Genomic DNA, 25,899 nt, shown 5'->3' with positions numbered 1-25,899 from the left:
AATTGAAGGGTTAATTAATGGTCGTTGACTGGCGGAGAAAATTCAGGATTGAATTTAAAAAATCGTTTCCTGGAGGTTTTAAAAAGTTTTTGAATCGGGCCAATTTTGGTCAATCGGTCGGTAGAGGGCAAACACATAATCTTTTAAAGATGGCCTTACAGTCATTGTTTGCAAAATTATGGCTTTTATTTCAAACCATGATGTACGAGTTTATGTTTCAAAGAGATCCAAAGACAAGAGAATACTTAACTATGTAATTTCAATCTTCTTGACTCTCCAAATAATGCTGCACTTGACACGGTTACAGGAGGGGTTCTTTGATTTCTAAGCAGGTACTTATGTACAGGTATTAGGAGAGTGGGCGATGTTAGATCTTCATATTCAGTCACAGTGTATTTCATTAAATTTAACAAGCATCTCATTGTAAATCATAAGCAAAAAGTAACAATTACTACAGTTTTAATATAAACATTTATATCATATAACATTCAATAAAGGTAACGGTATCATCAGTAATGAAAGTATAACTTCAAACGTAAAACAGAGAAATTTTATTTTGGAATCGATGACTTTTAAAGATAAAACTTTCTTAATAAATAAATAAATAAAGTAAAGAAAAAAAAAGTATTATTAGTTTATAAACCACAATCAATCTCTACACTCTATGATAGATAGATGTACATGTGACTGTATCATTGGTACTAGATATATATTTGGTTTATGAATATCATTGATAAAAGCTGAACGTGATTTATATCATTTGGTTAAATGAAGAGATTCGCAGACTGGTTCTTTATCGGAAATGGATTTAAATTGGCTTTTTCACAGTGATGTATCGAAAATGCTTTGCAAAAAATCGAATGGAAAGTGTTACTTTTGAGGAAGGTTAAAACTCCAGTTTCTTCTTGGGTTTGCTATTCTTAACAACTTAATTTCCTCGCGTTCCCTTTCCCTGAATTTTTTCTCCCTAACTTTTTTTTTCTGGTTTCTGAACAAATTAAACCTTCGTCTCACTCTAGTTGTTGTTTTTTAACTACTGTCCGATTTTGTTATCACTTCCGTCCGATAATATATTATTGGACTGCTAATTATTATTATCGGACGGCTACAGGTAAATTTTAAGACTGCAAGAAAAAAGGCATGACGTCACAGCAATGTTTTAAGGCTTCTTAACGTAGGTCGCGGGTTTGCTGACGTCGTTAAAACTGGGTACGCAATATATATGATTTGGGCGACTTTCTTGTGCACATTTGATTATGACGTCACAATGAAAAAGAAATCTGCGATGATTTTTGTTTTATTAAATTCTTCAGTATATCATAATTTAGCTTTAATTTTTCTTGGAATTGGTAGTTTAGTGTTACATTATTTAAGCAACGACTTATCACAAATAATGAAGGCTTTTAACGATTTGTATAGTCGATACAATACTTAGATATAACTTTTGTTGGAATTGGTAATTTAGTGAAGAAGGCTTATTACGATTCGAATGATCGACACTGGAAGTATTAAAAAACGTTTAATTATTTGTTATCAATCGCATCTTCTCGGGCCTTTCCTGCAAGCTTGGAAAAACAAGTGGTTGTTTTTCGGCTTGTCGGAAAGGCCCGAGAAATTGCGATTGATTTGTTTTCACTTGGTACGGATATGGACACAAGGTTCAACTGACCCTTTTTTTTCCTTTGATCGTATTTGAATTAACAGGGTTTTTTTTTTTAAATAAAAAATGCATTTATTTATTTTAAAAAAATGCAAATACCAAGAGATTAAACTTTATTTTTAAAAAGGACATGTTTAAATTATATATATAGATCTACAGATTTATCACAAATTAAATACTGCTAAGGTACGATGAAACATATAGACAATTTTTTAGCGACACTGACCTCCTGTTAGGGGACAACTATTTGATTCTGAGGGAGAGGGGGTGGCGAATTTTACCGAGACAGATTGTTTATTTCCATGTCGGTAAAGGACAGGTTATCTATTTCCAAAAAGAAAAAAAAAAACAAGGACAGTTTATTTATTTCTTCTTCACTGAAAAAAGTCTGACAAGCAAAAAGAAAAAGAAAGAAAGAAAGAAAAACATCAAAGTTGAAAACTCCCATTGGGGGGGGGGTTGCTATAATTTTTTTTTCTTGCCCAGTCGAGGACAGATTATTTATTTTCAACATTTCCGATGACAGCTTATTTATTTCCATAATCTGCAAGCCTCCCCCCCCACCCCCGAATGAAATGTTCGTCCCCTAAGCAACAGCTTGCAATGCTGTTACCTACAGATTTTATTCACTCTGCTTTCCATGTCAAACTAGTAGAATTAAAGTTCTAAAAAAATAATAATAATAATAATAAAAAAAAAACTGGCTGTTGATTACGTCAGATAAAATTAATTTTAAATTCTTGTCCCGTTTACCCCTCTGAAAATGTGGTATGTAAAATAAATATTTTGTTTAAATATATACTGAAAATATATTGTACTTAGTCGGACGATATTTGGCAGAAATTCGTAGATTTGAAAGCCTTGCTGGTCTAAATAAAAACATTTTATATAGTTACTTGAATGATACCGTTTTCTTCCAGCACGCTGGAAAAGAAAAATACACAGACAAATGTAAGGATACGTCTAATCTTCTGTTGTTTTACGTCCCTTGCGAGAATTCACTAATATAAGACGTACAAAAAACCTAATCTGAAGAGAAACATGTCTAATAATCATTCCATTAATATTGAATTATTATGATACGCTTCACGGGTCACTTGAAAGCAGACAGACGTGAATTTCTTTTTTATAAAAATTATTTTATCTTATTTTTCTGCACTGAATACCGGATAGATATTCACGACGTCAAGCATGACGTTGCGATATTTTATGACGTCGTTCTTAAAAATGTTACATTTTGCGATATAAAAGCAATTATCCACATTAAATAACGCGAAAACTAACCCGAAGACATATTAATTTTATCACATTAATTTATTTCAAATCAATTCTTTGTTAAAATACCAAAGGGGAAACGATTTCGTCTGCACCATTTAAAAGTTATTGATATATTTTTAAACAAAATCTTGCGTCAAAAAGAGCCGAAAACGACGTTTTTCTTATATAATTCAATAGAATACCGTCAAAAATGTTACGACAACAATGGCATGTTTAAGATTTAATTACACAAAAACGGTGCAGACGAATTTTATAAAATTTTCAGAGAATGTAAAACGAAGGTATAGAATTCATATAACTGATTTTCACGGTATGTTTTCGGACACTTTTAAATGGCCTGCAAACCTGCGACCTACGTTAAAACCGTTTGACGTATCTTTGCGTCACCCGCAGTGGTTAGAGCGTCTGTCTAGAGTCGGGGAGTAAGGAGTTGGGGGTCGTAACATAAAGCTTGCTAAATTTTTGACTTAAGTAGGGTCATAAGTATGTTTTAGGTACAATGTTAAGACCTGCCTAAGTACTACTTAAGTATGTCTTAAACCGTAACATAAAACGGACTTAGCTAGGTCTTAGCTAAGTCAAACATATGTTCAAAATATTTTTTTATGAATCGTCAAAGTTTTTCAATTTACTTATATATGTATTTGTAAAAATGATTTAGTTACGTTTTTAATCACATTTATTTTAAAGTTGACGTCCTTACCTATCGGTTTTAGCTAGGTTAGATTAGATTTCGTATTGAATTACAGTTAATTCTGAATATTTGAAAACAAATATTTCACGGTTACAAAGTGGCAACTAACGGTTCATTGTAAATGCGTGAATATTGTTTATCACTCGAGACTGCGATGTTTTCAGTTTACCGTTTGTTGTTATTCTTTCGTTTGACAATTGTTCACTTGCTTTCAAATTGTCATTCTCGCAGACATGACACGATAACCGAACGTCAATGTACTTGAAATTGAAACTCTTAATAAAAAATTTATTTAAAAAAAAGGAAGATTTTGATTTTTTTTCCTCCTATATCAGCAAGCAGAGACTGCAGACTTTTTTGATATGCGCATTTATAATTTAATGAAGGATGTAAAAGAATTGTTTTCAGAAAACAATTTTTTGTATATCTCCAACTTACATGAATCAACAACTCTCTCTCTCTCTCTCTCTCTCTCTCTCTCTCGTACATACGTTAACGGTAGTGAATCCTGTCTGAATCCTCGCTTGTTGCGTTCTACATTCAATCTAATTTACGGAAAATCTTTATACGTTTTCTAGTCATCACCCTTTAATTCACCTACAATTTTTAAAATCATTTCATCTCATTTTTTTCACAGTGAACAAACAAATCAATGATTACTGTACACAATTTACTTATAATGATTAGTGTTTATAACCTAGGTCCCACTAATATTTCAAACGTATCCCAAAAATAATGTTTTGCATTTACATGTATGTCATTTAGAGAGTGATATTGGAATAAGAGATGAATACCCGTCCCCCCCCCCCCCTCCGACAGAAAACTAAAAAGTCTTATACCAGTAAATTAAATAGAGAAAATTATTTTTTAATGCAAAATATGAATAGAGGAATGTTTAGACATAGTAAGCTAACCTTGAATAGTTCTAATTATATGTTTAAGAACGTTAAGACATACTTAAGTCACCTCTACCGACCGCCTAAGTTTTGCTAAGATTGTCAAATCTTAGCACGTTTCTAGTTACGGTCTTAAGTTTAAAACTATACTTAAGTCCTACATGTACTTAAGCATGGTCTTAGACTTAAGTACCCTTTATGTTACGACCCCTTGATCTCTAAGTCGCGGATTCGAATCCCACTGCGGGGCGTGGAGACCGGTCCTTTGGATGAGACCGTATAAACGAGTTCCATATTGCAGTAAGAACTGGCACGTAAAAGGCCATAAGTGCCGAGTACAGCTCTAAATTTGCAGCCCTCAACCAAAAAGTGGTGGCGTCTCAATATGAGTGAAAAATTCTCGAAGGGACGTTAGACAAGCAAATGTATCCTGGCATCTTGTATTTTCGACCTATTTAGAAGCTATCTTTAATTTATTGCAAAATTTTAAAAAATAGGAGAATATCAGGGCTTATATTGATTATACGTGTCTTAATATAATCCAAATTATGTTCACTATTTATATGCCATATTACGGGTATTAAGAGATGCAGTTTTCTTTGCAAAAAGAAAAATGTGTTTTGGACTAATATAAAGTATGGACTGCCAGTCAGTATTAACTGAATATATGTTTGATATTTATCATAATGAAAATAAATATGTCTTCAATAAAAACATTAAACAAGTTGCATATTTTGGTTACAGACAATTTTATTCGCTGACTGTGCTTTTCCCTCAGTGGCCGTGCACTTAAAATTCTTCAATGAACTTATGTTGCATTTTCAATAAAATTCTGGAAGAAAATGCCTCTAACTATGGAAGAAAAATTCGTTTGAACCACCATTTTCATTGCAAAATTCACGCGTCTTTGTGACAGATCTTATTTTTTTTGGAAAAAAAAAATCTTTTTTTTAAATACAATGTACTGTAAATCTTCTCTCGCGTTTTGAAACTCGTTCTTAAATAATTTATATTTGACAAATGTATTAGTAACTGTAATGGTTTTGTTTTATATCCGTTTCTTGGCTTCTGTACTTTTGTCAACTGATATCAGCCTGGATTACGCTTTAGATGGAACTTACGGACAATGAAAAACACAGTGCCCGTCGGAGGCTCTCGTGCAGTCAAAAGGAGACAGGTTTATAAATCGGGTTCGTAGTTTAGAAATTTCCGGTCGCTAATGGACACCTTTCTCATTTGTCTATTTCCAATATTACTAGAAAAATAGCTGTGCTCTTTGTATACACGCTGCTGTTTGGCTCGAAGCCGCGGGATTTTGATAGGTGACAGTCGGTTGATATATTTATATCGTAAAAACAAATTAAACTGACTTGACACTTTCCGTTGTATGTTCCTGGAAATATTTGACTCCTGCCGAAAACAGCGGATGGTGAAATAGGGCAGATAGTATCAAAAAGTTCAATTTTTTTTCAAATTGTGAGAAAAAAAATTCTATTTAATAATGCTGATAGACATTGTTGGCTATCTAACTCCAACACCTCAGCACAAAAAGCTTGGAAAGAGTATGAAAGCGACCTACGTGGATTTACATTAATAAATGTCTAAAAGACCATATTATTTCCCTGTCGATTTCAGGACTTGCGAGCAAATAAGTGTGATCTTCCACTTAATTCCTTGCCGCTGTGTACTGATGACTGGCAGAGTATCACAAAAGCTGCTTTAATTTGTATGCACAGAAATATCTCTGTTGCTTGCTTGGCTTTTGCTGACTTTAATTAAATTTTTTATACTAAGTGGAAGCCTACCAAATTATATGGCAGAAAAGCTTATAAGAAGTTATCAAGTGATGAGAACATCAAAATGCATTTAAGTATAATTGAGGAAATGCCTTAACCCTTAGAGGTTGCAGGTTGTGTGGACATTACTCTACTGACCATGTCCTTGTATCGTAAGACTGATGTCTTTGCTGTCCTGTGTAATATATTCTATTGCTCGGTGGCAACCGTTACTTTAACCGTGATGGCTCCAGCTTCGCCAAAATCTCGCCTGTTCTCGTTGACAAAAATCATGCCAGCTGTAAATCTTGGAATTGAAGAAGTACAGAGGCGGGAAATTTTACTCCATATAAATGTTACTTTTGTTGACACAGAGGAATCTGCCGTTAAAGCTCCTGTAGAAGCTTTTAAGATAGTCAGAGAGGGGCGTCAAAATGTATTTCTGGGGCCAGTAGGCGACTACGCCCTTTCACCTGTCGGTCGTTACGCCCCCTACTGGAATATCCCTATCCTAACCCCGGGAGGATTTTCACATGATTTTAAAGTTAATAGGAATAGCGAATACCCGACCTTAATTCGGACAGGGCCGAGTTTTGACAGTGTGTCTGCCTTTATAGATCATAAGATTCTGCAACGTTACAACTGGCGAAAGATTAGCCTTCTATATGACAGACATGACAGGGGATTGTTTAGCGGGTTTGATTACCTTTTGGGATCAGCTTTTGTAGTGCAGTTGAGAGATAATTCGAAGCACTTGGATTACGAAATAAATACTTCACTGTTACATCATGTGCCCTCAAGTAGGAATTATACTAAAACACTGGTGGAAGACGTGAGCGGGAGGTACGGGGGTAAGTGACTGGGCGGATCTACCGAATGTATGAAAATAAAACTAATAATTATGCTTCTTACTACAAAATAGTGGAAGATGTGCATTTTTTTTCTATAATAAAAAAGAACGTGGAAAAATTGGAATATACAAAAGATAATAGGGATTTCTCAGTCGATGTGTAGTTAATAGCGAGTTAGTTACTGAATTGTCCAAATCACAATGCAGAAAGGAAAGCTGAGCCAATTACATATAATAATAAGCATTTCTACCTCTGCTCTCCCTTCTCTCGTGCCAACACTAATTTCTGTCAGCCTCTTTTCAAAATTATTTTTTTACCCGAGAATGAAAAATTGATTTTTCTATACTATGTTCTGTATCTTGAAGTTTCTGTCATGGGATTTTATGATTTAACCAGCAAGCATTAAATTAGATGTCCATGTTGGTCCGTAGTTTTAATATTCCCTCTGTCGACAATCTTAGTAAAGTCTTGGATGTCCTGTTTCCTTTCGGAGCTATATTATTATTTTCATTTCCTGTCTTTGACAAGTAATGATATATATTCTTGAAAGTCAGATGAAGTCACCTTCGTTTAACCATGTAATATTTATGTACATGTGTACCTCTGTTCGACGTCTCTTTTGCGCCATCAACCTATTGTTTTGATTTTACTTCCCACATTTTATTTGTTCAGAATAAGCACGCGGTAATCTTAGTACATAGCGCGAATTTTTTCATCATTAAAAGCTGGGTTTTTTTCTTCTTGAAGTAGAGATAAAGGAAATTAACTTCTATATTTTGGATCGTTATTTCAATCTCGCACAGAGTCATATACATGCAATTAATTAGTGAAAGTCGATTTTTAATCAACTTAGTACAACCTCTACCTGAGAATTATCAGTAATTTACTACCAAATAATCGACTTTTATCATGAACGCTACAAAGCTGAGCTTAAACACTATTGAACTTTGAGTTTTAAAAAAAATCAATTATAAGACAAGGTTTTATGGTTTTATTGGACCATTTATTCCAAACTATTATAATGGTACACCTGTTCGTTTTTACCTATTATACATGGACCACGTTTCTAGAATACCTCTGTTCTTTTGCATCTCTATGTTTCATGCCTTTTTTTTTCTCTGCTTGCACAACTATCCATCGACGATGTACCCAGGGTCTGTTTTCTTTAACATTTCGAGTTCATGTCAAACATTTCCCCCAAACAAAAGCAATTTTGGAAACATTATTAGCAAATTATAGCCACAGCATGGCGTTGGGGGTAAGCAAACATAGCAAAAAACACTTCCATTAAACACTCAATGATGTTTACGTAATGTAAATATTCCCGACATTACAGGAATTTAAAAAGCGTCTTTACAAATAAATGTGTACATTTGAACAAACTGCACAGTCTAGCGGAGGTATCGTATAAGGGGGGTGTCTCGGGTTTTCAATGGCTAGCAGATCCCCATGTCAAGTGTTTCTCAAGTGATGATTTAAGATCTAGGTTTCTCTTTTTACCTTAAATCGTCGTACGGGTTATGCATCATTAGTTATAATGTGTAACAATTTGTCTACTTTAATTTTGATACAAAAAATCGTGGCGTGTCTGATAAGGAAGAAAATACATTAAAGAGACAGGAAAAAAATAAATCCATAATTTATTGTGGAGATATAAGATACCGTGATGGTAGCGGATCAGCAGAAATGTTGATCCATTACAGAGTGAGCGTAAAGAGGGTCAGATAGATGGATTATAACGGTAACCCCCATCACTGTTTCTGATGATTCGTTACATAAGGTGTTGTATGTGATCAAAGAGATCAGTCTTCACGACTAACTAAGAGCACGGCTAACACCGGCATTCAGGGTTAATTGAACGTTTACAGCCTCTATATTTGAGGAGTATACGGGATATGTTTACTCTGATTCCTGGATATTGAATCAACGATGATCAATTAATCTCATAAAGTGGGTAGTTATTTCAAGGAATGATAAGACGAAAGTAGAAATCTTTTCACAATGCCTAACTCGATGCTGAATGTGTCAAATTAGAAAAATTGGTGTTTAGACACTGTCGAAATGGATTTCAACAATGGAGGTATTGTTACACAGGGGATATGAATCATCTAAATTTAATACCTACCCCGGAATCTATACAGTCTACGACAGAATTAACGTAGTACAGGGGAGACTTGATTTGGTAGCGGCCTGATTTATGATGAGCGTTACTTAAGGTATATATGTTTTGGAGAGAGTGTTCTTTGGCCTGTGTTGAGATGACTCTCATATCTCCAGAGGATCTAAACCCTGATAAAAGTAAACACGTCGTGGGGTTTAAAAAGAAGAAAAAATAATCATCATTGTTTGTTTTAAGTTGTTTATATATATTTGGTGTAGGAAGGAGTGTTTATTAGAAGCAGGGCGTTTGTGAGGGTGATCGGGGGTCTTCTGCGCGTTTGATAAAGTGCCTTTGGCGCTTTGATCCTGTGGCGTACCTTGTGTACAGAGGAATTATTCACCTATTTGCATAATATAAGAAATATGGCATTTCGTGTCTTATTTGAAAATTTGTCAATACTTACACGAGTGCTGTAAAGAAAAAGTCAATGAAACCCCGTCGTCTTCAGTAAAAAGCTTAAAACAGGAATGTAGCGAGCGCCTTTACTTTATAGTGATAAGTGTGACACAGACAGTGCCAGAATGACCCTTCTGTGGGCGCTTCTAACATGGAGTATATACTGTGTAATTGGGGCCAGATATCCGCTCAGACTCACTACAATGGCCCCAAACCTTCCTAGGGAAAGAATGTTTTCCCTGACAAAGATTAAACCTGCAATTAAACTCGGGATAGCGGAAGTAAAGCGGCGTCAAATTCTTCCAAACCATGAATTCAATCTTACTTTCGTGGATACGAATGAGAGTTCTATTATAGGACCAGTGCAGTTTTTTAATTTCATTCAGCAGGGTGGGGAAAACCTTTTTCTTGGACCTGTGGCGGACTACACCCTCTCCCCCGTAGCGGGATATGCCCCATTTTGGAATGTGCCTATACTTACCCCCGGTGGTCTTTCTCATGATTTCAGGAAAAAGAGATCAGAGGAATATAAGACGCTTACGCGTATTGGGCCGGGATTCGACAGCACGGCCAGATTCTTAGTAGATGACGTCATGAGAATTCATAACTGGAAGCGCGTGAGTTTGATCTACGACACGGACGATAGGGAACTGTTTCACGGTTATGATTTCCTTTTAGGCTCTGCCTTTATAAATCACTTCAAAAGCTCCCTTGGTTCTGATGTCAAATTTGACATCCTATCACCGGACCGGAAACATGACGAAATTCTCAAAGACACGGTCGGTAACAGATTTTCTGGTAGGTTTTCTGTATTTTTTAATTGCTAAACATACTTTTTCATACATATTTAATCAACCATTTTTCGTGATTAAGTTTTCTGTATTAGAGAATCTTAGGTAATTTTTTAAGTATGGAAATCAAGCTTTTAAAGAAGGGGTCATTTTTAAGACTTTAATGGGATGTAAACTTATTTTTCCTATACATCTCGAAGTTTTTTCTCTGTCAAATAGAGTTCGAGATTACGAAGTTACACTCTACTGAGTGCAAAAAGTCTCTAGTAGGAGATGGCAATCTATGTGACTGAGGTTGAGATTGACCACAAAGTGGCAAATGCAAGTGTTAGCAATAATAATTATATACATGTAACAGTGAGTGCAAGTATTTCTAGGCTGGAACATGAAGTCATACGATACTGATAAAATATAATCTATTTATATTCTTAACTTTAAAATATTTATAGTCCGTTAAGTACAATGTTTATATAAGTAATAAATAGGCATAAAGTCAAGTTAGCTGCAGTTAATTTTAATCCTCATAACGACTCAGAAACAACGAAAAGAGTAAATATGTCGTTTATTGAAAAATATGAAAAAATAGAACATTGATCTGTCACAAATTAAAATAGCATTTATAGAGAATTCGTGTAGACTGCCTCGGCACCAGCTTGTGTCAGTCACTGATTAATTAGCTATCACTGGCCTAGAGGGACAGGGCAAAAGGGAGGGGCATTGCAAATCAGCCCGTGTTTTGAGAAGTTGATTTATTTCGAAACAGTCCTGCTGATGGGCTTTTTCTGTGTTCGGCCATCTTAGAGGGTATTGAATGTTAACAGGCTTCAGTCATATTAAGACGAGTTGTTCTGTAAAGTTTTAGCAGTTATGTAGTATAATTAACTGGATACTATAAATTAACAAAGCAGAAACTGAGAAGATATGCATAGAAAATATATAAGTAATAATCGCTTCTTTTAACACCAGAATAACTATAAAAGAATGAAGTTAATTTTTAATAATACACCTGACGTCAAAAAATTGATTAAATTTCTTTTACATGTACATGGGGGAAAAAAGTAACGTTTTTAGCAAGGGAATTCAATAAAATGGAAAATTTTGTCGAGGAATATTCGGAAAATTTCATCTTATTCATACATTGTACATTTCCTTCCCTCTTTGATTTATTCTATTTAAAATAAATATTTGTATAAAAACAATTAAAAACAGGTCTATCATTTTGTAAGTACGAGAGTGTACCAGAGAACAAATCCTATCATTCTATAAGTACGAGAATGCAGTGGAGAACAAATTCTATTATGGGTAATAAGGCATAGCATTATATACTATAGTAAAAGAAAGTATTTTACGAGGATTTGTTCGATGATGTCTTAAACATATTCGACGTGGTTGATTTTAAGTTTCCGTCACGCAAGGAGCTTTAAAATATAAATTATATAAACTATGAACATAGCATTCACATACAATGTTCGTACTGACAGATATGAAAAGCGATGCTGGCTTCTCACAGAAATCTACTCCTACAGTATAAATTCTAAGATGCGCATCCGCGAATGGGCTATCTCTTGATTTCCATGGCTTCAAAGCCGCTAAAGTGTAAATTGTTTAAGGCTTTTTATAAAAATAATGTTATTTTGCACATGAAATACAGAAAAATTCAAACAGAGTATTTATAAATGAGGACTATATAAGTGGAGGGGGTATTTTGGGATGTACGTTTATTATATTGACATTGTGTATACATGACATGTAAGATATAATGATACATGTATATGAAAATTAAAAATCTGCACCCGGCCCGTTGAATCTGTAAGTCACTTTTTATAATTTGTAAATTTTTGCATGAATTTGAATATTTAAATATAAGTTTACTTACGGACAATAATGAATAACATTTCTGATATAAAATTTTTAAACAAATTTACTTTTGGAGATTTTTTTTTCTGAAATTGGTAGGCAGAGTTTATCAATCTAGCATTTTGTAAGGAGTAATCATTCATTAATGAAACAAATAAATATTAATGTATGTGGAGTGGTAGATGAACAGTCATACTAAAGGAGTCGTATATCTTGAATTCAAATCAGTAAATTATCAAAATAGATGACGCATTCTTTGTTATAACTGTTGACAGAATATTTTATAAACATTAAACAATGTAGTCGGGTTCATTATGTAACGTACAACTCAGCCTTTAATTACTTACAGTTTATAATCACATGGTTACAGCAGCATGTTAACATTATGTTTACTACATGTTCAGCTGTACGCCTGGTATATGTACTACTTGGTTCAGTCTGAAGTCTCCCTTTATGAATGAGAGTATACAGCTATATTATGTGCCAATCCATCATTTAATAATGAAGAATCAGCTACTCTTATTAAGTTCTAAATGGAAACGAAATAGAGATGTCATCTGATGATCGATTATTTAAATTCACATAAAACATGTAGACATCGTAAACCTGACGGAATACCTCGGTATGGAACGTTATCACGGCAGGGTTCCGAAATGAATTTTGGAATTTTTCATATTTGTGTTTTGACACCTTGCAGAAGAAGAAGATAATGTGAACTTGGATCTGTTTGCAGACTAGAGCTATTTAAAGATTGTGAAATACAGAAATTTTGAACTTACTGAGATAATTAGTCAATTTGTGTCAGATTAGCATGTGGAGTTATTTTTGAGGGAAAAGATACTGAAAACCCACGAGTTCTACTAGTATTTTATCCTACATCTGTATATGCATTGCACTGTTTTTAGAATACTATAATAAATCTCAACTAAAATGGATGTATACATACAATATATGTAATTTCTGTTAATTTTTTTATTAATTGAATTGTAATGAATTTACAGATCTCAGAATTTTTTTCAAGTTATGTTGTTTTTAATTGGTTAATGAAGGTACATGCAATGAACACTTTCGAACTCACGATAATATATGTGTCAATTCCTTGAACCTTAAGTTGTCACAGTGGCCTGAAGTGGGGGATAGATGTTTACATAATGATACAGAAATTCTGTCTCTGTAGAATAATGTGGCACAATGTATTTGCAAAGATCCAAGAACTATTTTATAATTTCACGAATTTTCATATGTAGCAATAATTTTTCCAAATAAAAACATTGCCCCCCGTTTCTGGTGCGTTTAATATCTCAGCAAGTGCCTTTATAATGCAATCAGACCCTGTTTGTCGTGGTATTGCAACTCTTAAATTTGATTTGCTGATTTATAATTGACTTTAAGTGGCTCTTCATAATAGCTTTGATGCGAGGAGCCTTCATTGACAGGCAGCTCGTGTTCTCATTCCAGAAATATTCTAATATCCGGGAAAGCCGCTAAAACGCCACTCTTTTAATTATACATCTCTAATGTTTACATTAGCAACTAGTCGGAATGTATTTTATTGCTTAATCTCACGGAAAAAAATCTATCATCACTTTCTAAGAAAGAATATCTCGGATTATACCCAAACCTCAGTTTTGATTTTTGCTTATAATTATTTTATTGCTCGCATTACAGCTTTATTGATGGTAGAAAAGCAATTACATACATAATAAAGTACATCTTGGTCTATATGTGTACAATACATTTTTGATAATCGGTGACTCAAAACGAAACAAGCTCTCTTAAGTGCACAACCTTAAATATAATGTATTCTGGTAAATCATTCACTTCTGTCTGTAAAGCTTTTAACAAGGGGGTGGGATAGAGGAAATAATTAAATTTTACCGAGGGCAGGGAGGGTTCTACTTTTATTATGTTGATATAAGGATCTTTTGTATTTTTCAATTTTGTTTTAAATGTGGATTACGTTGGCCTCCTGCTCTGTTATTAGGGCATCCTGGCGGGTGGTAACCGACATTCCATTGTACGACCGTGTTCCCATGTTACACCTTATAGTAAATTCTTCTGACATTGTTAAACAGAACAGACATAGCGGGAACCTGTCTGTGTAATTATATGTACACTGTATTTTATCACGGAATTACAACGTCACTATTTTATACCACTCATCGATTAGATTTGTATTTAATATAATTGAACAAACTAATAAAGCCTAGAAATAATTGCACATATCATAAACCATGGGATAAAGTCTAGATTTTCAGACACAAAACCCGTTTAATGGACAGTTCTTTTTATTTGATTTTTAAAAAATATGTATATATATTTATGGGCATTAGAAATGTTGTCTGGTGTAGACTTGCCGTACATTTAACTTACAGTATATTACTTTCTAAAATATAATTCTTACTAAGGGAAAAAAAAAATTCTCAAAAAATATTTTCTTTTAACAACAGTCTGTGTATATAACATAAGATCTTTTACTATAAGATTTTTTTTACATGACAGATAACAAGTACCAGGGTATATTTTCGAAATGTTCTGAGTTACTGTACGTATAAGCTATCTTCTAAGTTACTGCTTTATCACTACATGTGTATATACATGTAAGCTCTCTTCTGATGTACTGCTTTATCACTATGTACATGTAAGCTCTCTTCTGATGTACTGCTTTATCACTGTGTACATGTAAGTTCTCTTCTGATGTACTGCTTTATCACTATGTACATGTAAGCTGTCTTCTGATATACTGCTTTATCACTGTGTACATGTAAGCTGTCTTCTGATGTACTGCTTTATCACTGTGTACATGTAAGTTCTCTTCTGATGTACTGCTTTATCACTATGTACATAATGTACTTGTAAGCTGTCTTCTGATATACTGCTTTATCACTATGTACATGTAAGCTCTCTTCTGAGCTCTACTGCTTTATCACTGTGTACTTTTAAGCTCTCTTCTGAGCTTTATTGCCCCATCATTATGAACATTCAAGCTATTCTCTGACTTCATGCTGTACCGCTTTGTACGTGTAAGTTTTATCCAGGGTCACTATGTACGCTCTTCTGAATTACTGTTGGATCAATGTTTAAACGGGAGCTATCTTCTGAGCTACCTGTATACTGCTTTATCACTATCTACACCAAAGATAACTTATGAGTTACTGCTACATCACTTTGTACATGCAAACATGTAAGCTATCTTTTAAGTTACTGTACATGTAAGCTATCCTCTGACATAATGCTTTTCGCTACATTTATGTACATGTAAGCTATCTTAGAACTTACCGCTGCATCACTAAGTACATGTAAGTTACTTCTGACTTATTGCTGTATTGATATGTGCACGTAAGCTATCCTCTGTATACTGCTTTCCCTGACAGGTACGTGCATATCTATCTTGTAAAGAATGCCTTAGGGGTATTAAGACGATTCAGGCCAGTGGTCCTTGGACAGGTGACTTGATTTAGAAATATAAAGATGATTAACAAACCATTTTACAGAGGTTGCAGGACCCCTTTATCGAGAAAGCTCTTTCGTGCATATACTTTGGGCATACCCTCTTATTAGCTTTATTCTTTAAAAAGATGTATTTGTCAAACATAGATGCGTCCGTGTTGCAGCTCATAAAAGAATTAAAGTCATTCATAAGTAGTTCAAACTCCGAGGTCAAGGACATGAGGTCAAAAATGTTGGTACCAAAAGAAGGATTTAGTCACAAAGAAGATAGACATTTGAAATAGAAAAGCCCTAGATCCAACTGGTCAGAAGGTTTAAGTATTTTTAAAGCAAGTCAAATTCCAGGTCGAGGTCAGAGTTAAAAAAATGTTGGTACCCAAATGTAACAAGGAATACACATGTGAAATTTGAAAGCCCTCTAGTAACAATTATTTAGAAGTTATAGCCAAGGTTAAAGTTTTCAAAAGTAGCCCGAACTCCAAGGTTAGGTAAGAAGATGAACAATTTTTGTACCAAAACAAAGGTCTTGTCACAAGGAATACACATTTGAGACATGAATGAAAGCACTAGCAATAACTATTCAGAAGTTATAGCCAAGGTTAAAGTTTTCAAAAATAGGTCAAATTCTAAGGTCAAGGTAAGAGGTCATAAAACAATGTTGGTACAAAAACAAAGGGCTTGTCACAAGGAATACACATGTGAGATATGAAAGAAAGCCCTAGCAACAACTATTCAGAAGTGATAGCCAAGGTTAAAGTTTTCAAAAATAGGTCAAATTCTAAGGTCAAGGTAAGAGGTCATAAAATAATGTTGGTACCAAATAAAAGGCCTTGTCACAAGACCTATGAATACGTAAGCTGTAGCTAGAACTATTCAGTAGTTATAGCCATGGTTAAAGTTTTTAAAAAGTAGTTCAAATTCCAAGATCAGTGTCAGGAGGTCAACAAAAGGTCGGTACCAACAGAAAGTCTTGTCACGAAGAAAACACATGTGAAAATAGGAAAGCCCTAGCACCAACTGTTCAAAAGTTATGGCCAAGGTTGAAATTTGAATTAATAAAGTTCTTTTAAGTAGGTCAAACTCCAAGGTCAAGGTCAAACATCTTGGTACCAAAAGAAAGGTGTTGTCAAAAGGAATACATGTTACATGTATGTAAAGTACAAAAGCCCTTGTACCAACCATTATGGCAGACAGACAAAAACTATATGCCCCCGAATCGTTGATTACGGGGGCATAAAAAAGTAGATTTCATTGCTGCATAAGTGCGTGCATTCATTGTCATTTATCAGAGTGATTGATGTAACAGATGGTTAGATTCTTTCTCTCTCTCTCTCTCTCGTCTGACACTCTCTAGCAGGAAGAGATGCTATCTGTACCTTGTGCATTTTCTTGTCATCAGATTAACATTTGTTTGTTATTTCAATCATCGGAGTTTATAAATGTATACTTATATAAACATAAGACGAAGGTCGCAATGATTAGAGATGGAAGTTGATGGAATATTTGAGTTTTTCCTGGCTTCTTGGGTTTCAAATGCTTAAATGTACATAACTGTAAACATTCGGTAGGTAAAGTTGATAATAGAAAACAAAACTGCAATTTAATTTCCCATTTCTCAGTTTTCAACATGGTGCTAATTTTGTAACAGAATTAGATAACATTCATATAATTACTTTCGAGCAGAATAGATCTCATCATTTCTTTCCTTACAGCTCTGTAAACAATTGTAGTAATTGTCAGTGAGAGGAAAGATATCTGAGAGCATTCTAATATTTTTAAGTTGACAACCCTGTACATTTTTTACTTCCAGTAAATTGCATCTCTCTCATAAAACATGAATAGTTTGACTTGTTACCCAGATGTTTTACCAACATTAATAAAGGAAGTTTCAGTTCAAAAGCAACTAATACTATAACTTTTTCTTACTAATTACAAAATTCTTGTTTGATTTCAGCTAGGTTCTAAATACCGTTGAAGTACAAAAACTTATAATGTTACAATATAATTTTACACCAAAGCTCATTTCATCAGACTGACTTAATTGGAGAAATGCTTAGTGGTGTCATTGGGCTTATAAAGTTTTAAACTTTAAAAGATTGAATTCTTTTTACTATTTGCAACTTACTTGATTTAAAGCAATAAACGTCATTAAATGAGAGTTTGTAAGTACAGGGGCCTCTATTCTATACTATAATGCGGAATGTTTATCGAGAAACTCTTGTCACATTGTATTTCCTTGTGTGGTTTTACAGCCTCGAGTGAACAAGTGCTTTATTGCAATTTGTCTGCTTGTAAATCTCATACTCTAATGGAGAATTCCTGATAAAGCGATAAGTTAAAGCATTTGTGATTTCTGCATGACACGGCGCTTAATCCTTGGTGATTTACACTTGATCATAAAATGGAAACATATGTTTTCATATTAGGAAATGACTTTTTTTCGCTTAAAATATTTACCGTGAACACCCATTGAGAGGTCGATATCTTTATTTAAAGTTTTACTAATATTCAGAGACATAAATAATAATGTTACTCAGCAAGTAAAAAAAAACTATTTACATGTAATACTAGTAGTCATGTGAATCACATCACTAAAGGGATTTTGAAATACATTGTACTCATATTGTTTGAATAAAAGAAAAGCCTGTTGCATTTGTTGTTGATGGCGGTCTATTTACTTGATATGATTTTAAGAATTCATTTGACTAGTAAAATATGAACTGTGTTTAGGCAACGTCATGAAAAAACCCCCGACCTTTTAATATAAGAGAAAGTGAATTCAATAAATTATAAATATTTCATCAATAATTGTCATACCTTAGTAGATTCAGTGTTTATGGGTTGTATTCTTGAAGTGCGTGCATGTGAATTTATAATTCTCTTTGCGTTGCTTTTGCATTTCCTTTGTCATGATCAGGACTTTATTTAGACTAGCACTTTTGAAATCTAACGCTTTGCTTCACAGATAGTACAACATGAAATATTTAGTTCTATCAACTTGTAAAGGTTGACAGAGGTGTCTATATGTACATGTATATTACTTGTGTATATTCCATTAGTGCTGCTATCTGATAGGAGGCGTCCGAGTAACTTTGTAAGGGAGGAGACGCCTTGTAAGGGAGGAAGTCTTTACAAAGCTTTGTAATGGTGTAAAACTAAACTTTCAAATCCACCATTCGTTTCGTTACACATGTCTTTGCTGCAAATTAACCTACAAGTTTCCATAATATTTGTTTCAATGTTTGCCATGTGTTGTGATGCGAGTTTTATCCGTAGTTCTTTTCCTAGGCGACCAGAGAACAAAATAAGATTGGTATTAACATTTTATTATAGATCTTGCCCTGTATTACCCTTTGCTTTATGTACATCTACAAGCTGTAGGAAGCTAGTTTATGATCAGACTGGTGCACTGGTATGTCAGTGTATGTCAGTGCATTGATTTTTATTCTTCATTGCAGCAAGGAAGGGTAAAAAAATATTCCAGCATGGTATAAATCTTTGTTAACAATGATTACACTTTATATTCTTTTTAATTATGTAATTGATAGTGTATATCAACTATAATCACCAGTATTTTATTCATTTGGACTAGCGTCAATGACTTCGTCTTGCATTGTGTAATTTATACTGCATTATAATAAAAATGCAACAAGTCTCTAAAACCTTTGCCCCCCCCCCCCCGATTTTTCAGATGATCTTTCTTTTGTCTTTTTCAGCCCTTTACTTCGTTATCTCCCCTATACTGACTCGTGATGCATACAATAAATACAGAGTTTGGGCATAATCGACCGGAAATACTTTTCCTTAATCACCCAGTCTTTATATAAAATTTTGCCAGGCGATAAATTAAATTGGCTTGTTCTTGGTCGATCTCTCCGGTTATGGCAAGTGAGCCATACAAAATCTCCATAGAAAAGTCTTTATTAGGTGCTGGATTGACTTGGCTTTACCGCCTCACATCACCGGCTTCTTTTGAATTATGATATGTTATAAGTTGGAGTGTTAGACGTTCTATTGTATGTTCCAGGTTTAGATGGGTTTGCTGATTGCTCTGTTAGGTATCTGAATTTATTCTTCTTTGACTGTTGTCAGAAATTGGTATGATTTCATCCATCGCCAAATCGTCCAATCCAAGACGTACTCCTTGTTTTCGCAAAAGGAAAAAAAATCAAATTGTCGGAGTATGTATGAAACACGATTAGTCGACCGGCGGCTTGTTATGTTTTGCCCTGCATTGTTCTAGATTATGGTAAATGTTTTATAATGGCACAGTTAGGCCTACATTTTTGTTACTTTCTGTAGATTGAGATTTATCTATCTGTAGCTGGTGTTCTCCATTGCATTCAGTGATCCTCGGGCGTTATTGGGGAGAATCTTTATGGCGTTAGAAACATCAATAATTTGAAAGATAACTTCTAAATTTGAACATTTTTATGTTGATGATATAGAATCTAAAAAGTACAACCTCTATAGATTAGCTGCAGAACCAAATAAGATGGATGTTAAATAATGATGAATTGGCAGTAAAAGAACTTGTGACACATGCTGTGTCGGAATCAATCAAATCTATCCCCCCTGGTCCCCACTACACGGTGGAAAGATCACTCGTCATCGCTCGGGGTTGCTAATCGCGATGGAAATCGTTTTGTAAATGAGTGGTTAAAATTTCCGATAAGTTTCTTTCTTTGATTTGTAACAACAATCAATTGTAGCGACTTTCAGCACTAATTATTTTAACTTCCAGCAATCACATCGACGATTTTCCTCAGTGTTTTGTGACTCCTTCTGTAGTCGCCTTTGAAACGCCCGACTCTTAATTCGTGTAATGCAGCAAATCAGTCAAAAATTTTGCATACGGACTAAAATGTAATACATGTATAGTATTATGTACAGATTTTTTGCAATATATTTTGTATAGGTACATGTATGATATTAAAACATCTCATGTTCATTAAAACTCTATGCAGACTTGCAGGAGAATTGATTGTCTGCCTTTACATGTTTTGCTCATACATTTAAGGTCAAGATCTAGTGAATGAAAGGTGCCCACAGATTTCTCAAATTTGAGATACACATTCTTTTAATGATCCTTTACGAATATAGCTTGGTAAAATAAGGTGTATCCGGACATAATTTTAGGGTAAACTCATCGGAAAAACTGCCCATTTTCAATGAAAAATGAAGAAAGTCTGGTATAAAAATGGGACTTCTCTCCATCTCAGACAAAGGAAATGTATCAATATTGCCTACAGTCTCTCAGAAAACGGTTTTTCATATCCTCTTGATCTCTACTTTAAAATGATATTAAACGGAATAAGAGTATCGGGGTCACATTTGACATGATTTCAAATTGAAATCCATCAAATTGCTTTATTTTCTTCATAATTCTATTGAAGCTGTAAAGTACGGGAAAAATTAAGTTTAATTCAATTATGACGTCATAATGAATCTAGCACCAAGAAGAAAGTCTAAACTCATTTACTAGATCTTGACCTTAAAAAGATATTACTTATGTAAGTACCACGATCGAGTGGTGAATGGATTATATCACGTGACTTTGCCAACTTTGTATTGTCACCGAACTTTCCTTCATTTCTTATACTGCAGCAGTGTAACTGTATGAGGTTAGTAACAAGCTCTAGTTTACTATGTTCTATCAATATGTAGACGGGGATTCGGGTCATAGGATGATTACACCGACACCTAAGTTCCCTTTTCTGCAGAAGCAGCCTTGAGTTACACGACTTGTCTAGATTTAAGATTATGCTTACATGTATTTATTTTTCCCCTCAAATTTTAGAATAACTATTTTGAGTAGAATTGATATGATACATGAAACTCTTTAAAAAAATTAGTAATAAGGCCCAATATTTGATTGTTTATAAAGATAAACTTGTACTAATATACTTTTTTTTTCTCTTCCATGTTGGTGCGGATCGTGCTTGTAGGTGAGTACTTTTTGTTAATTCCATACAAATTCCTCCGTGGTAATTATTTATATACTGATCTTTCACGTTAAACTACAGTAATCCCCCCCCCCCTTGATAATCATTTTCCGACCTTCCACAGCCTCTTCTTATGCAGAAAGTTCATCCTTGCGTCTGATGAACACTTGTAACTTGCTGAATCGTAAGGTTTTTGCTCCGAAAATGTAATAGCCTTCAGGTGAAACTGTCTGTTGTCAGCCACCTATCGAGATGTACAAAGCTAATATCTATCCAATAAATCTGTGTTTTGTCTAGTTAGATTCAGCTTTGTCTTGTAAAAATGGGTCAGTGAAACTGTTGAAATGAAATCCTAGTTTTCATGGGAGGCGATGCATGACACGAGGTATTCTAATAGAATTCATTAAAGAAGAAAGGAAATTCTGATTAATATCACCAAGATAGTCTATCCGCTCACGTATAGATGAACCCAAAGGACCACCTACCTGAGCGTAATATTTAAGAAATAAGGTATCATTTTTAAACATCTATCGGGATATAAATACGGGTTGGTCACGAGATCAAATTCCATAAAGCCCTTCGGGCTTTATGGTAAATTTGATCTCGTACCAACCCGTATTTATATCCTGATAGATGTTTAAAAGTGATACCTTATTACTTATATTTACATTTGTGACTTATTCATATCATATATTAGCCTGATTATAACCTTTAACGCGTGAAATGTTTTATTTTTTCAAACTCAACGGCACAAGTTTGATCTATTGATTGCGCGTCGACCCTTTATGACGTCACTGAGAAATTACGTCGAACGTTTATGACGCGAGGAACCCGTGTTTATACGGATATAGATACGCGTTGCTTTTAATAGTATTATATAAAAGAAAACATTTGCAAATGTAAATATTAAAATTTCGATTACATGTTTGAAAAGGATAAAACTCTATCCTGTCGAATTTTTTTAATATTATTTTATTATCCCCTCCGTCAGTTTTATTTATGTTATTGGAAAATGAGAAGATCAGACAATAGATGAATATAAATTAAAATTATACACATATCAAGACAACATTCGATCCTGGTGCAAATTACGTCACTTCCGTTTCGCACAGGAAAAACAATCCTCCGACTCCGTTGCGAAGGGATAGCAACAAAGATATGACAGACATCTCCAGTTGCTTGTATCTACATGTACTTGCAGTGTCTTGCACTCGATGTTATGAATCTGTAAATGTGATTAGTGGACACACCTTTTATAGAATAAGCAATGTCTTTCCGTTGTTTTTGGTACAGTTTCTTTAAGAAGAATATTAGATATGAAATCTAAAAATGTCGTTCACCATTGCCATTAGCTGTAAAGCTAATAGCTACATGTTGTCGCCCCATGTATCATCAAGTCTCTGTTAATAAAAAAAATGAAATCTAAATCTTACGGCGCTGTTGTGGAATTTGTTTCTGCTTTGACAAATCTAAGAGTCTTACGCCTACTGAGTTTCACAACTCCAGTCTCAGAAATAATGGAGATAATGTCAATTAGACTACTGAGAACAGGACCTGTAGAGAATGCTCGTCCCAGTGGATTAACGCTATTTAACCGAAAAATCTTAACGTTTTCCGATCACGATAATTTAACAGCCTTTGTCAAAAGGTATTACAGAATGTAATAAATATTAATTATGAATGGCATGTTCTCAAGAATTTTATGTACTTGTGGGAGCCACAAGTACCTAAACGGAATCGTGGGCAAATATCTCAAAACAGAAACAAATAGTTACAAGGAGGAAAGAATTAACATGTATTAAACCGGTCTAGGGTAGGCTTCGCCTCTAACTCCCCCCCCCCCGGAAAATAGGCTCTAGAGTAGGATTTCCCCCACGGAAAAATGACTCTAGAGCAGTATTTCCCCTACGGAAATCCCACACCAGATTCAATTTTCCGAGGGGAAACCCTACTCTGGGTAGTAGTTATAGAGTGCGATTTTCCCAAGAGTCCTCACCCAATATATAATTTGTATCCTGAATTACTAGGATTGGTTTTTATTTATTGATCATATCAGACTGCATGCAAGGGAATCATTAAACTGCGAGGAGAACAGAATAGGGATCATGGGGATGACATGCTGTTACGAAAACCTGGAATTTGGGTTTCTACATGTATATAATAATGATGCACAAAATGCTAAGAAAGATAACTCTTGTTTCAAGCTGCTGTTCCTTTTTGTAGAACGGATGTAGAGTTATAAACCTTTGTATATAGGTTGTCACTAACAGAGAGCTTTACTTCAGTGAATATTGCTGTACAATTTGGACAACCCAAGAACATTTTCTTGACAATAAAGTATTAGATATTTTGATAAAAAAAAAAAAATAATGTCTGCAATCAATACTATATTGTAATCCAGAGATGAGACTTTATGAATAACACACCACGGGTGTCCTTGGACAAGAACCTCCTCCCCCAATAGACCCCGGGTCTTTACAATTTTTCTCATAAATTATCAAATATGTCATGAAAATATAATTCATGGAAAAGGTTTCAATTAAAGGCTTTGGTATGTATATGGGGGTGGGGTGGGTGGGAGGGGGTACCTGTCCTCGTGATTAGTCACCTGTTGTACATGTATGTACATGTAAAATAAACTTGTAAACACAATTCTTAATTACATGAACTCAGTTATAGACACGGCTAAAAAATTTCACATTAAGTGAAAGTCAAAAAGTGGCAGCAAAATGAGCCTAAATAAAATATTGAAAAATGATTCTTGAATTTTGCCGACATGGGAAATAGTCGATTAAAAAAATCCATTTTGTACCCAGTTCCTCCTTTAAATGACAACAAAATGTAATATATATATATATATATATATATATATATATATATATATATATATATATATATATATATATATATATATATATATATATATATATATCTCACATTTTGCAACGACTCTTAAACTAACATAACTGCCCTAAGTGAAGAAATATTTTAAAATATAGAAAGCACAAAGAAATTTCTTTGTGCTTTCTACATATATTATATATAAGAAAATCTGTAAACCAAGAAATAAAAAAAACTGTGACTAAAAAGCGCATAAAAGTTCATACAGGTGGTGTAGTTGTCGGGTAAATTTGATGCATCAATGCACAGTCTCCACGACTTGTGCGATTTTTTTAATCACTCGATCTCTGTGCTGTGATTGGATTAATTAAGGTAGTCCGATCCTCAGGTTCTGAAAAATTCAGCTTTAAAGTAATTGAAAATGCTCACAAAAATGTCTCTGATTTCACAGAGTAACGTGAATTTATCCATGGTATTTCTTCAAAGTTCATCATTAAAGTTAATTATATTATATAGGGAAAATTATCAAATCTCAAATATATTTTCAGGAAATGCGAATAAAAACACCAGCTATGCATTTTCTAATTGAAAATTGATCAACAAATATATTTTAGGATGAAAAAATATAGGTATCCAGGCATTTGGAGAAAATTACATCTTTTTTATGCTTATACAGTATTTAAGTTCTATTTACTTCAGTTGCTATATAATACATAGTGTAAAATGCTTGTGTTATCATTGCTAGACATCACAGATCAGGCCTTATTTCATATCATGCTAATAAGCATTGGTATCTGATGCCAGATTAAAGGAAATTCGATTTCTCTAAAAAAAAAAAAAAAAAAAAAAAAAAAAAAAAAATTCTTTTATGGGGTACAAATGTCAACTTTTTAAAAGACCGTTTCTAAGACTTCAGAGAACCGTGAATCATATTGAGATGCATAAAATGAAAATTGTTGCACGAAAGATCTCAATTCTAAGCTTCATTTTGAGACATGAAAAAAAAATAAATTTATGAGTTATCCTTCCTGGCTAAGGATCGTATATTCTTAATTAAAGGCTTCATATTTGAATGTTCATCACTTTCCTATGCATATCCTCGTAAATTGGTTCTTCTCCCATGTATGCAGCTGTGATTTGAAGTAATTTACATAATGAATTCAAAAATAAATGACCAATACGTCGGAGAGAATTCACAATTTTACATTGTAAACTACTTGAGAGAATGGTTAGTTCAGAATTTTAGATTTGCAGTGTTCTATTATTTAAGTAACCTGGTGAAAAGAAATTAATTTCTCTTGTCA

At 34.0% G+C, this 25,899-nt stretch overlaps 1 protein-coding gene across 6 annotated transcripts in view; it reads left to right on the top strand.

The window, feature by feature from the left end:
• The window catches only part of LOC133193468 (atrial natriuretic peptide receptor 1-like), a 265,764-nt gene that overhangs the window by 138,385 nt on the left and 101,480 nt on the right, over positions 1 to 25,899 (top strand). The window contains exon 1 of one of the 6 annotated variants that reach the window (XM_061329428.1): positions 9,862 to 10,509. The exons of the other annotated variants lie outside the window; for them this stretch is intronic. Within the exon in view, the coding sequence (XP_061185412.1) occupies positions 9,915 to 10,509 (595 nt within the window). The 5' untranslated portion in view covers positions 9,862 to 9,914. Of the gene's footprint in view, positions 1 to 9,861; positions 10,510 to 25,899 lie in introns of those variants that run through there. 6 annotated transcript variants of the gene reach the window in all.

The sequence above is a fragment of the Saccostrea echinata genome, unplaced genomic scaffold (genome assembly GCF_033153115.1).
Source record: "Saccostrea echinata isolate AGI-Se365-2 ecotype Australia unplaced genomic scaffold, CSIRO_AGI_Sech_v1 ptg000027l, whole genome shotgun sequence".
Lineage (NCBI taxonomy): Eukaryota > Metazoa > Mollusca > Bivalvia > Ostreida > Ostreidae > Saccostrea > Saccostrea echinata.
Note: the sequence above shows the minus strand (reverse complement) of the source record. Positions and strands in the feature narration are given on the sequence as shown.